The sequence below is a fragment of the Callospermophilus lateralis genome, unplaced genomic scaffold (genome assembly GCF_048772815.1).
Source record: "Callospermophilus lateralis isolate mCalLat2 unplaced genomic scaffold, mCalLat2.hap1 Scaffold_82, whole genome shotgun sequence".
NCBI classification, from domain to species: Eukaryota; Metazoa; Chordata; class Mammalia; order Rodentia; family Sciuridae; genus Callospermophilus; species Callospermophilus lateralis.
The window spans coordinates 647781-662880 of record NW_027516260.1 but is presented as its reverse complement, the minus strand read 5'-3'; the positions used below and the strand labels follow the sequence as shown (position 1 = coordinate 662880).

The window sequence follows — 15100 nt, the reverse complement described above, 5'->3', positions numbered from 1 at the left end:
CACAAAGCACCAGATCAGTAATCCTTCAGACTTCCAAGAACCTGTGAAGTAGAAATCTGAGAAACTGTCACAGCCATGAGAATCTTAGAGTGACCATATGCAATGACAACCCTGCATGGGATCCTGAACGGTGAAAGCACATTAGGTAAAAATAAGGAAAAATACAGATTTTAATTGACTGAAAATTATCAGTAATGGTTCATGTCTGTAATCCCAGCAGCCCAGGGAGCTGAGACAGGAGGATTTTGAGTTCAAATCCAGCCTCAACATAGTGAGGACTTAAGCAACTCAATGAGACCCTGTCTCTAAATAAAATACAAAATAGGGCTGTAGAAGTGGCTCAGTGGTCAAGTGCCCCTGAGTTCAATCTCTGGTACCCTAACAAAAAATTATGTAAGAGTAGGGGAAACTAAATATAGGGTATTTATATGTATATATATACATATATGTTCATATTTATACATATATAAGTTTTCTGCACTTAGTAATTTTAAAAGTTTATTTTTAACAGTTGTTTTATTACTATAACAGCAATACAATGAGAGAGTGGCAATAGTATTGGAAATAAAGATTATTTATATCTCGGTGGAATTATATTGACATAATAGGGCAAGTGATAGGAAGGTTTTGTGTGTGTGTGTGTGTGTGTGTGTGTGTGTGTGTGAGAGAGAGAGAGAGAGAGAGAGAGAGAGAGAGAGAGAGAGAGAGAGAGAGAACAAAGAGTTTAGAGTACATTAGAGTCCATTTAACAACAGAAATATTACATTCAGAAAGTGGAATATATAGATTTGGATCTAATGAATTCAAAGCCAATGAATTGCCAGGAGTATATATTTAGAAAGTAGCAAATACTACTACTTATGAATACGTTTTATATATAAATATATATATATATATATATATATATATATATGCTATAGGAATTATATGTATGTATATTGTGTATATAGATATACACACATAAATTTAAGAATTCTTTGAATGCTATTTTCTATAGAGATAAAAATTGCTTCATGAAAAAACTCCAAATGTTGATGATACCAAAACAAAGAAAGAAATGAAAACAGAGTGAGAACTCAGTGGAATTACCTCTGTAGAACATGTGAGGGTATAAAATACTTAAAAAAAAGAATGAACCGAGGGGTGGAAGCAGAATTTGAAGATGAGAGATGACAATGTGCTTAAAACCATGGAAATCACAGGAAGATGAAAGGAAAGGTCGTTGAGGGTTTCAATTTTGAAGTTACTAGTGAGCTTCAAAAGAGACAGACTTCAGGCTGTTAGTCATGAGTGAGTGAGGTAAGAGAGTACAGTACACTGTACCTCATTACTGACTGAAGTGTGCATTTCAGAATTCTGTTAAGGTCCTGGCTCTGCCACTTGCTTTTGTCTAAATAGAGGCCTTTCGTTACATTTTTAAATTTGATATACTAATTTACAAAATAATAATGATAATTAGTGTCTCATCAATGTATTCTAAGAATTAAATGTTTATAGTATAATTGTTAGCATAGTGTGTGCTCAGTAGAAACTATATTTTAGTTGTTGCATTTTTTAAAAATGGTTACAGGGCAGAAATTTGGAAAGAAAAATTTGATAATTGTTACTGACCATCTTAAATCATTCAGTGACCATATATATATAGTAATTTTCAATCAGGTCAAGCACCATATTCAGTGAATGATGTATTGGGAGAAATATAAGGTAAATAAATTACTTTTGGAATTTGTATCTTTAGTGTTGCTAAAGGTTAAGGTAGGAGTGCACTCAAGGCAGCTAAAAAGAAGTGACATTGAACATAACTGCATTGAAAAATAAAGGCCAAGGTTGTATTTAGATGACTTATGTGAATGCAGTAAAAGGTATAATGCAAGGTGGTTTCCTATATTTGGATTACTGGTAATACACACATGGATATCTTCAATTTTGTAATAGAGTTCTATTTGTACTGGGGAAAAATCTTGTGTCATTCAGTCTTGACTCTTGGGTAAGATATTGGATATCAGAAACAATGGTGTTATTTTCTTGATTAAGTATAATAATATGTTGTATTATGAACCATAATTCCAAGAAGTTCCTGTTGTTTTCATTTTTCATTGTAGAGTAGTAAATAACAGTGTTGTGGTTGGAAAACCATTGAGAAAATACCAAGAATGGAAGTTAACATTAGATTTATTTAACTCTCCATGAATAAAGAACTTTACTTCCTATTCATTTTTTATTTCTCAACTTTGCACAAGTTGTTTGGGTATCAGTACATCCCATAACATTAATTTTAAAGTGAGACAATAAAAAATGTGATTAAACATAAATACCTAAGGAATTTCAGAACTTTGGAAAAAATAGAGATTCAGACTGACTGTTATAAAAATATGTGCACTAAGAATTTCAAGAAACTTGAACAATGTGGTGGTTCATAAAAAAATTTAGACTTATTAACATGCAATGGCTAATATATAAGTGTATTATTTATATAGTGTAACATATATTAACCAACCATGAGGATTTAGTCTCACTGTTTTATAACAAATGTCAGAGACAAATTATTAAGGTTATCCAAGTCTTTATATAATTGTGACTGTTTATATGTCTCTGCCATAATTAGACAGAGTGATGAAGATAAATAACATAATGTTAAGGAAACAAATATTTATGAATCATCTAGAAATGCTATTTTTATATTATTCGTATATGCACATCAGTGTATTTGTATTTTTACACAATAAAGAATGTGGCATATTGTCTAATAGCAGTCAAGAGTTTTGGGTAAATGACTGGAAGTTTGGTGGAACAGGGATGTGTGAAATTATAAACTCCAGAACTCATATTGCTGCTGTTTGAGATTCTATCTTCTCAACAGAACACTTAAAAGTTTCAGAATTTGTTCATATCATGTTTGGCAGAAAACTGAAATGAGATCTGAATTTGAAATGGAATACATTACAATTAAATCTATAGTTCTTTTTCCTGTACTCATTTGAAGCTCATAATGTATGAAAGAATAAAAAAGTGTAACTATTTTTAAAAAGAAGCTACAATTAACATCATCACAGAAAATGAAGACTCATTTAAATATGACTCATCTAAATATAAGAGCAGAGCAAGCAGGAAAAAAAGAGAACTACCAAGAAAATTATTATCACGAAAATAGGATAAATTATTAAAAGATACAAAATTAAATATAAGACAATGAGCCATTACATCCAGACCACCAAACAAACAAACAAACAAAACAGCAACAAAATAATGAATACCAGAAAATCTGCCAGAAGTGAAGGTTCTGAGGCTGCATATTTACAGAAGCCCTCATATATCTAGTCCTAAGAATTAGGAAATTCTCATCCTTGGCTCATTAGTATGAAATTTTGTAACTCCGAGGGTAAGAAAAAAATTTTAATATCATCCAACACAAACCATTTCACATACACATGAAAGAGTAGTGCAATCATATTTGTCTCTTCAGCTGAGTTGTATGCCAGAATATGATAGAATACTTAAAATAATGAGGAAGGAACGATTACAACAAGAACTGAATATCCGGACAAGCTGCTGCAGTTCAGGAGGCAAAAATAGATATTTTCAAGCAGGGGGTGATTTATACAATGATCCATTGTACAGGCATACTCTTTGGAAGGATACTGAGACTGTTTACTGATTTTTTTTATCACCTCGTTTTTATTTCTAGTCACAGTTTGACCACCTCACATATAATACATATGCAGTTACATCTGTTATTAGTAATTCTCAGTTTTATACAATAGCTATTGAAAATTTTGCAAAGATTTCTATAGGGAATAGTGAATATCTTTTAATCTTTCCTTTCGATAATTTATTTTTCCTCTTTGCCTCAAGATCTGGGCTGTAGCTATTTTCGTACTATTTTCTCTCTCTTCCTATGCACACCTAAAGAACTTCCGCATCTGTATTTTAAAAATGGCTCCTTTCTGTGATAGAAGTGGAAAATTTTAATGTATGATCAATCAACGACATACTTCAAAGATTTCTGTGATTTATGACTTAAAGATCTCTATGAGTCTCAAGATTTTTTTGTAATCCACAAATGATTTAATGGACTTGTGATTATAGCTAGAATTTAATAGCCAATAAATTTCAGAGGAAGCTTACAAAACATTAGGGTGCAACAAATTAAATTTACCACAGTGACCACTAGAACATTGAGAGATGAAGAAGGAACTTGCCTCCTTGGACATTAATAGCAAGAGACAGAATTTGGTACAAAAGCAATTTTATATTATTTCTAGTGTATCAATCACAAAGTTTCAGTGCTAGATGTTGATAAATATTCTTTGAATAAAATCAAAGGTAGTATATTTAAAAATTTATAAGTAACATACTTACTTATATATAATATGTACATATATATTTCTATAAAGATACATATGCAAGACAATAAAATTATAGTTTAATTATAGTTAATAGTCAATATTTACCCATATAAATATAAATTATTAATAGTTTTATATTGCTTATAGCTTGAATGAAGTTTTGTGATTGTTAATATAAATTTTTAAAAAAATTGACTGGGTTTCTGGTTCAGTGAGAGAGTGCTTGCCTGCTACATTGAGGTACTGGGTTCTATATTCAGCAGCACATAAAAATAATTTAAAAATAAAGGTATTGTGTCCATCTACAACTAAAAAATATTTAAAAATAAAAATATTGATATATTAAATCTCTTTTTTGTCATAGCATAAAAAGTATTCTGTAACACTTCTAATTAGTTAATACTAACAGATCTCTTTCCCCATATCGATTTTTCTAGTTTCCCATTGTAATGAAGATTATTTTCATCACTTTCTTTTGACATAATTGGGTGGTTGGCTATTAGAAATCAAATGTTTTTTTTTGGTTAAAAAAAAGGTTGCTGTGATGATCTGTATTGTTGTTATATGCCAAATCCCTATGCTGAAATCTATCTCCTAATTTGTCTTTGCGACTGCATTCAATGCTAGGGACCTAGAAGAGATAAGTAAGGTAAAAAAGAGGTTACATGACTAAGACCAAATCTAATATTCAGCAGGTTCTTTTAAAAAAGTAAATAAAAACATAAACACAGAGTGAAGACAATGTAAAAACACAGAACAAAGAATTTATCCTAAAGCAAAGAGAAAGGCCTCAGAAGAAACCAACCCTCCAGAACTGTAAGGAAAAGCACCTCTTGTTAAGCATTTCAATATTTGATATTTTGTTAAAGTAGTCCTACCACACAAATAGTGTTGAAAATGTAAAAGAGATAGATGTCCTAAAAATAAAATTTATTAATATGATTAAAATAAGATCCACAAGTTTCATACTTTGGCTTAGTATTTTAGTCACATGGTTTCACATAATCTGCCCCTCCTAATTTTCTTCACATCACATGGCTTCTGTTGAATTTAGATCCAATGATATTCCTTTACAAAATGTCAAATGCAATAATTTCTGCCAATAATAATCATTTCAAAAGGGAATGATATTGCACATTAACCTTCTTCAGGAGGTTTTTCTTCATTACATAGTGAATCATGTTGTGTGGGCAAATCTAGAAATTATCTTAATTTTTCTCTTGGGAAAGATGATGATATTATAAGCTTCCTAAAAAAGTATGTAAATATTTCCCAAAGTGTACTATATTAGAAAGTATTATACTACATGAATATTGTAGTTCTCAGGAATGAGACTGAAGTAAAAACTGGGTGATGAGTAGAGGAAAGCAAGTTCATCAGTCATTCCTCAGAAGGAGAAAAGGAAACTATGCAACTGGTAGAAAGAGGAAAAAGATGGGAAATGCAGATTTGAAGGATCCCATTGCCATAGTATCAATAATAGATAATTTTAAAGTAAGCATTTGTGTGTGCATATGGCTGAGTATAATTTACCAGTTATTCATATTTCCACGTGATTTTCCCATATGTGAATTCTTGGTTTTATGATCTTGTAAATGTTAAATATATTCATAGATATTTTAAAACTAAAGTTAGATATTGATCTTAGATTTCAGATGGAACTACAACAACTTTAATTTTCTAATTATACATAGTGTTTATCTTTCAGAAGACACATTTATAGGTTTAATAATGAGAAATATACAACTTTAATTAGTTAATATCTGTTATGTGTATTTCTAAATAGTATACAATCCAGTTGAAATTAACATGAGTGAAGTTTACTAATATGCTCATTAAATTGAATATTTCTTAGGAACTTGTATCAAATTAAAAATCTATTTACAGGGAAGTTGTAAAGGATGATGAATCTGAGGATTGTTCTTTGTGAGATAACAAAGAGTTAACTCTGAGCTGTAGTATAGAATGGCATTCACAAAGTACATGTTAGTAAGTGCATCAGCTGACTGATTTTGCATTTGTGTCCCTTTTAAGATTTAGTCATTGGATTCAACATTCTGAAGTCCCTGACTTATTTGTTCAAAAACATAAAAAATATTTAGAGATGTATTGTGCATCTAGCCTATGTTATTTGATATGTATTTTTTTCATTGGCCAAGAAAGAATCACTAGAATGTAATAAAAATCTAAGAAACTGTAATGAATTGCTCTTTCTCTATTTAAATTAATAGTTGTTGTTCCCTTTGAAAATATTCATAGAAATAGAAGCTGGTATTTTATCTACAACTGAGAGTTTAAATGATTTAGTGACTTTTTAAAACCAATTTCCACACACCACTACAGTATAAAACAAAACCAATATTTATTTTAATGTAGAATTTTAGCCCTGAGGCCTCCCTTTATAAAGAGGGATTTTTTTCCATTTCTTTTTTAAAATTTTATTTTTTTGGAAAAAAACTAATATATTAATTAACATTTTTTAATATGAACTGATGTTACGATCAAACATTGCTTTTCAAATTCATGGCTTACATATTTAATTTGATATTATTATATTTATTTCAATTTTCTGAAAGGGTAGGAAAAGCAAATATGTCGGGGATGTTCTAACCATACAGAGTTGTAAGAATTGATAACAAAAAAAAAAAAAAAAACTTAAATATCATCATCATCTGCAAGATGTAATTATCATGGTTAGTTTCCAAATTGTAGTATTCTCATTTGGAAATTGGAAATTTGTGTTTTTAATGAAATAAATAATTTTTTGAGGTAATCAATTAAAAATAATTAGGGGAGCAAAATCCTTTTGATTTACAATGGAAGAGTCTGGAAGACTCTTGTCATAAAACTAGAGAGTAGAGAAGAATACATCATGATGAAACTAGGTTATTTCACTTTCTCCAAAATTAGAGTCAGGGGATTGGAAGAAGGGAGGGAACCTAGGGAGGACTTCTGTACACTGGGACTTTGAGAGAAGTTTAGCAGCTCTGCACTTTCTCTATGACTTAGAGAATCCCCAAACCTAAGAGACTGTTGTTTGATTGCCTGGGGAGTATGTGAGAGACTGAAAGCCTCATAGAGAATTCCTGAATGCAAACTGGTTTAGGAGTCATCATGGCAATAAAGCAGACTATTATAGACTTCCCTGAAGTCCACCTAAAAGAAAATCAAGTAACACTGAATTCTTGGGCTTCCCATCAACTCACAAAGGAAATGAAAATGGCAGACCTAGTGAAGTCTGTGATTGGTTACAGAAGTCAAAGAATAGTGGATATTTAAGCAGACACCATGGAAAGATGAAGAGTGCCAATATTCACTACTCTGTTCGAGTGAATTCACAGCCTCTAGAATAGCACAGGTATTTTGCAGGCATTAGGAAGCATAGAATGAAGGAGTGCATGGTAGATTTCAGGGCTTTGTAATGATGAGCAGACATGTTACTTGCTACCCTGTTTCAAGGTAGCAATACAAATAGACCAATACACTCCCAATGTGCCTTCTCATTTTAATCAATTAGAAATAATTAGGGGAGCAAAATCCTTTTTACTTATATTGGAAGAGTTTGGAAGACTCTTGTCATAGAACTATAGAGTTCTTTCATCATGATAAAACTCAGTTATTTCTCCCCAGGCAATCAAACAAGTCTCCTAGGTTTTGGGATTCCCTAAGTCATAGGGAAAGTGCAGAGCTGCTAAATTGCTATGGAATTACTCTGGCATTCTAGTAGTCACAAGACAAATGAGCAGAATGAGAAAGGAACACTTGATTTGAACTTAAACCTAATTGATTATGTTCAATTCCAGATGTTAGAATTTTTTTGAATGTGCTCTTTTAAGTTTTATATCAACAGCACAAATAGATACTAATAATTATTTATTATAAATTATAAGGACATAATATTTCATTATGCTTATGAAAGTTATTTAGATGTAATTAATAATACACATGTAAATTGGACTACAACTTTATCATTCAAGACAGCATGAACATTTGTCTCAAGGCATGTTCCCACAAGGTATCATCGAATTCCTTACTCCATGTTCTACCTCCTACAAGTGGTTTAACAGTTTTGCTTTCTATCCTATAGTTACTAGAAAGTGTTCATCTTTTTCAGAATATTTTTTCCTGAATGGAAAATATGCATATACAAACTTATCCCACAGTGCCCACCAGTGTATCTGTTGTAATTTGATTTTAAAGAAGTGATGCAAAATTGAAATCTCTCTGTACTAGTGTGAATATGGCAATAAATTAGAAAGTGAAATAGAAAAGCTGAACAGTTGATGGGAGAGGCAAAGCCCTGAAATTGGTTGACAGTCACTATCACAGAGATGGTGAACACATTTTACTTCAGTCCTTTTCCTTTGTTGTGTGCCTAGATATTTTAGTCAGTTTTCTTCAGAGTAGGAATAGTTAAAATTTTGATGTGAGGGGATGTGGGAAAATTGGAAGAAGAATTGCTTCTGAAAGGCAGTTTTAACTGAAGAAAATAAAATTTGGGGATTCCTTTATATTCTATTTCTTTACTGCCCTTTTCTTTCTTCTCTTTTCAGAATTTGAGAGCTTTTGTTCACCTAGTACATTTCTTAGAAGACTATAGGATCTTTTATTCAATTGTAGTAATACTAGAATATAAAATGAATTGAGAAATTGTTGCCAAAAAATAGATATTTTTAGAGAGAATCTCATTTTGCAAAGGCCACAAACTTGAAAATCCAGTTTTATATTTTAAATTATGTGATTTATGAGGGATTAAATAAAAAAATATATCTCACAAAATATTGTAATATAGATAAATTATAACAAGAAGTGACAGCTCACTGAACAAAAATCTATTTACATGGTAAACTGAGAGGGAGAGCATGCCCGCTCTAGAAAGAGAGAGAGAGAGACAGAGATAGAGAAATTGTTGCCAAAAAATAGATATTTTTAGAGAGAATCTCATTTTGCAAAGGCCACAAACTTGAAAATCCAGTTTTATATTTTAAATTATGTGATTTATGAGGGATTAAATAAAAAATATATCTCACAAAATATTGTAATATAGATAAATTATAACAAGAAGTGACAGCTCACTGAACAAAAATCTATTTACATGGTAAACTGAGAGGGAGAGCATGCCCGCTCTAGAAAGAGAGAGAGAGAGACAGAGATAGAGACATAGGAGTGTGTGAGAGAGAACTTGATCAATGTTGAAACTAACCTAAAAGTATAATGAAACATAGTAGGATTGCAATTAAAGTGCCAGTGCTCAATCCAACAGGCAGAAAAATTGCTTCCACATTACAAGACAGGATGGTACCGTCAGAGTCACACCTACAAACACGAATAGTCATTGTGTTTGTACTGCTCTGGATAGGGTAGCTGCTGTCTTCTATTACAACAGGGAGGAAATACAACTCTTGCTGTCTGTGGCTGTATCCATTTCTTCTGGTTTCAATTCCAGCTGTGTTGTCTACAAAACAGGACATTCAGATAACATGGTTACTGTGAGTTTCACTTCAATTCTTTAAGTTGGTATCCACTAAGTATAAGAAGACCTTCTTGAATTGGTAAAATGCAACCTTATATTAGTTATGTCATATATCATCATGAAAACTGTCAGAAAAATAATCCTTAAAGAAGGAGGAAACACTAATCTTGTCTGCTGCAAGAATTAGCTTTCGTATTTGGAAAAAAATACAGAATGTTTTATGAGAAAATAAGTCGTTGGGTTACTCTTTTTTCTTTTCTTATATGAAAATGTCATTGAGGAAAAGAATATTTCCACACATATTAGCATAACAAAAAATTAAAGCATTAATCTGTTGAATATCTTATATAAGAATCTATTCTTTAAAATTCATTAAAAATCTATTGACGGAGGCTATGGTTGTAGCTCAGTGGTGGAGTTCTTCCTTGCCTAGCATGTGAGGCATTGGGTTCTATTTCAGAACCACATAAAAAAATAATTAATTAATTAATTAAAGGTATTGTGTCCATCTGCAGCTAAAAAGATTATTTTTTAAAAAATCTATTGACTCTTTCAGATTAAACTTGTGATTTGTCCTGTGTTTTACATGGATCAGTTATACATAAACAAATAAACATGTTTATATACGGACCCCCCATATTCACACATTCCATAGCCATGGATTGAAAATTTGAGAAAACAAGCAATGGAAAAAAATTTCCATTGCTATACATAAAGAGTAAAATTGACTGTTTATTATTGTATCGTTTACATTGTGTTAGGTATAATAAGTAACATAGAGATGATTTGAATTTTTCAGAAGGCTGTGCACAGATTATGTGTAAATACTATGAAATGCTTTATAAGAAATTTGTATTTCTGAAAACTTTGGACTCTATGGGTGTTAGGGTCCTGGAATTAATCCGTAACATACCAACAGACAACTGCAGGTATGAGTGTGTGTGTGTGTGTGTGTGTGTGTATGCATGTGTAGGTATTTAAATGCTTTCACTCTTGCACATCAGATAAAAAAAGAGAGATGGAAAAATACATTCCAATTATAAATGTAAAAATACATAACAATTTGTGAAAATCATGAACTATTACCACTTTAATGTAATTACAAAGGAAAATCATTTTAACTTGAATAAAATTAATAGTAGTGATATTTGTAGAAATAAAAGACACCAAAATTCCATTTCATATAAATTTAATTAATGTTTCAATTGAAAATATTATTTTGCATTCATTTGCTCTTTTCTTATATGTTTCTATACATGAAAGCATAAATTTTAGTTTATTTGAAAACACTTCATTATTATTTCCAATAAACTCCCCCCAAATGTTTTATTTTTACAAATAAATTGACATGTTGTTTATTATTTATCAATATATTAACATTCATAATTCCCACTTGAAAATAGATTTAAAAATTAGAAAAATATATTACTCAATAAAATATAAGTCTGTTAAAAATGTTATCATTTCCATTATGTTACATTGTACTGTTTGTAGATACTCAATGGAGCCAACAGAAGTTACTGAAAAATGGAGTACCTTGATGAACAAAGTATACATGTGATAAGATCAGGGTTTGTTTTGGTAAGATTACTTTGTTAGGTGTCTACTAGGATACTCCCAATTAAATTTATGTGTCAAATGATTGTGGGGACAATAAGGATAGAAAAGTGGAGACTAGTCGAAGCAATGCTAAAATCTTCAGCACTTGATGTTTTTCTACATGAATCTGAGGAAAAGGAACAAAGATTAAGTGTTGTAACCTGAGTGAAAATAATTAATAGTTTTATTTGTGTAGCAGTACTGAGGATTGAACTCAGGAATGTTCTACCTCCCAGCTACTTCCCCAGCCTTTTATGTTTTTATTTTGACACGGGTCTCACTAGTTTGCAGAACCTCAAACTTGTGATCTTTCTGTCTCATCCTCTCGAATAATTGGAATTACAGAAATGCACCACAGTGTCTAGAATCTTTTGGGATATTTAAAATATTTATTTTCAGTTTATTATTTTTTGAAAATAGATTGCATGAAAATTGTACATTGTCAATAGTGAGGAAAAAAAAGATATAGTAAACCTCATTTCCCCACTTAAAACATTTTCTGTACCCTAAAAAGTGTACAAATATAGCTTGCAGTAAAGAAGAGCAATAATTGACATTAAATTCTGTAGCAGGTATATGTGCAGTCTATAAGCAAACACTGCTCCTGAGACCAGTGGGTCTGGTCCATATTATCACGATTATCTTGGTCTTCCAACAAAGATGGATTAGGGGGGCATAGCAGATACTCAGAGTGAGTAAGTGATATGAGCGTCAATCTTATGATCTGGAAATCTGATTTGTCTGCATTATATTCATGAATTAAACCAAGGGCATCCTGCATTGGGCTCTATGAATTCTTTCTCCATCCTCTTGTCTTCATCTTCACAGCCAGTCTCACACGATAATGCAAAGGTGCCAGGACTAATCTTTTCTCCCTCTCATGTCTTTTCCATATTACATAAGACTGATCTTCCCAAAATGAAAATCTGAACATGTTATACTGTTGCATAAACTTTTCAATGACTTATAAAATTACTCTATTTGAATTACTATACCTTTAGCTTATTTATAAATAGTGTGAACATAATGACCTGATTTGTTTTGGACAGCTCTATTTTAGATGGGTTGCTCTAACTGAAAACTATAAATATTGTCTACTTCTGTTCTCAGAAGTGTTACAATTTTCATGATAAAACATGTGCTTGTTTTATTCATAAAATCCTTCAACTTTGGGATGCTGTTTCATGTACAGCTGTTCTTCAGTCATTCTCACTCAACTTTCTTTGGTGACAATACATGGGTACTCCAATTTCTTTCTCTAATTATTTAAAGCAAACCCAGTTTTCTCAAAACATCCTTGGGCGTCTACCAATAATCACCATCATTATCATCCCATTATAATTTAAGTACTTAGTTCTAGAAACAGAATTTATTAAAACTTTAGCTTCTCACTACCCAATATTATAAAAATTGGCATTTTAATTCTTATTTTTTAGCATATAGAAATTTTGAAGCCAGGAGCAGTGTGGCACATGCCTGTAATCCCAGTGGCTCAGGAGGCTGAGACAGGGGGATAGCAAGTTCAAAGCCAGCCGCAGCAAAGGCAAGGCTCAAAACAACACAGTAAGAACCTGTATCTAAATAAAATAAAAAATAAGGCTGGGGATGTGGCTTAGTGGTCGAGTGCCCCTGAAGTTTAAACTAAAGTGGTCACTTTATTTACAAAATCAAAAAAAAATTAAGAGATAAAAATGTCAAAGCAAAAAACAAAAACAAACAAAAAGGCAAAAAGCAAAACTATAATTTGCAATTACTTAATAGAGAACACATAAACCTTAATATAGACAGTTCCCAACTTCATGGTTAAATATTTTTAGTCCATATGTTGTATGAAAGCATACCCATAGTATGAAATTGTTACCCTTTTCATTTTTAGTATGATATTTAAAAATTGCATGATATATTCCAAACTTTATTCTAATATAGACAATCTGTTAGATGATTTTGACCAACTGCAGATTAACAAACTGTTCTAAACACATTTAAGATAGGATATGCTAATCCCTGATGTTTAGTAGGGTAGGTATATGATATGCATTGTCAATTTAGTATATTTTCAACTTTATGATGAGTTTATGGAGACATAATCCTATCATACATTGAGAAGCATCTGAAATCCAGTATTCTTTATGTTTTTTGTAGTGGATATAATCGTGTCACATGCAATAGTAATAGCAGAAGTAGTAGCAATGTTGGCCAGAATAGTAGTAGAAAGTAAGTGTAAACATGGTATATGAGGGGATAACTAAAATTATAGTGGCAGAAATATATTATAACCATTATGTTTTATACTTCGTATACATGAATTTAATACAAGTAGGGTGAAGTTCTCATCGTTTAGTACAATTTTCTGAGCGTCAACCATTTTGGTATGGCCTGGGAATCATTCTGATTACAATATCTACATTAGTAACCAGTGCTATACTGAGTGTTATTAAAATAAAACAGATACTATAGAGTTACCTATTTGTATGTACAAGAAATATGCATGGGAGCCAAAGGATATATTTGATAGGGACGACTTTCAATTTGTCTGGTAGCTTTTTACATGCATGGCTCATTAAGAGACATTCCTTTGTATGGTGGAAATACATTGGCCTTCTAGATAGATCCATATAGATTAAATATTTAACTTATTACTATTTAGGCAATGTTGGATTTCTCATATGTGGATTTCTTTATTTTACAAAATTGAATGCTTTTAGGAAAAGTATTGATTCCTCTATGTGTGCCCTGTGAAAAAGCTACTTGAAAAAGGTAAATCTTTAAGTGTTTATACTTACTTCTGAAGTCACGGACTGTAAAATTTGGTTTGATGGCAGCCTCAGGGGATAATCTAAAGGAGAACTGCTGCCCAGCAGGTGAAAGATCACGATCTTCAGCACTGACTATCTGAATTATCTGAAACAAAGTAAAGATTAAACTTGAAGTCAATCAGTTTTGAAAGGAACTTTACATAACAGGTTTATAAATCCATTTAATGAAGTATGCTACAGAAATTATACTTTTTGAATTTATTTCAACAGGCCAATTACTCACACATAATTTTTTTAACAATTTTCTAAATGTTTACAGGTTTTAATAGCTGGCTCAATTATAGGACACAGGTTAATTCTAAATCAATATATGTGAAACTGAAAAGCTTAACAGCATTGAAAATTCTCACTAATAAGCAAAATGAAATTAAAATGTACTTGTTTGCATTTTAAATTAGATGAATTAAATTCTTTCCAGCCTAAATCTGAAGCTGCTTACTGGAAACAAAATATTTGATTATCTAAAAGTGCTAGAAATAGCAAAATTTTAGAACTGCTGTTTGTTAGAATGAGTTTTATTTTCATGTATAAAACAATGGGAAACAAAGAAAGAATGTGTATATTGTTTCTGTTGTTACGTTAATTTTCCTTCATTGGTTAGGAACAAAAATATGTTTTTATAGATTTCCATAATAAGCATTACAATCTCTATTTCAAAAAATGTTCTTCACTGTCATCAAAAGTAGCACATAGTCTAGTTAAATTCCTGATATTTCAGTAAGATGCTCTTAAATTTGAAAATAATCAATAAGTAATTTCTCAGAGCCAAACTATAACATTCATAATTCACTACATAGATAAGCAAGTTACAATGGCTTTAAGTGATTAGACAGTCAGCTCAGTGGTAGAGTGCTTACTTAGCATGC

The 15100-nt window shown here is 31.2% G+C and overlaps 1 protein-coding gene across 1 annotated transcript in view; it reads right to left on the bottom strand.

The window, feature by feature from the left end:
- Positions 1-9544: 9544 nt before the first annotated feature.
- Positions 9545-15100, bottom strand: part of LOC143640985 (cadherin-12-like) — a 76794-nt gene continuing 71238 nt past the window's right edge. Inside the window, exons 6-7 of the mRNA XM_077108461.1 lie at positions 14202-14319; positions 9545-9801 (exon numbers count right to left, since the gene is read on the bottom strand). Of these exons, the coding sequence (XP_076964576.1) occupies positions 9545-9801; positions 14202-14319 (375 nt within the window). The remainder of the gene's footprint in view (positions 9802-14201; positions 14320-15100) is intronic.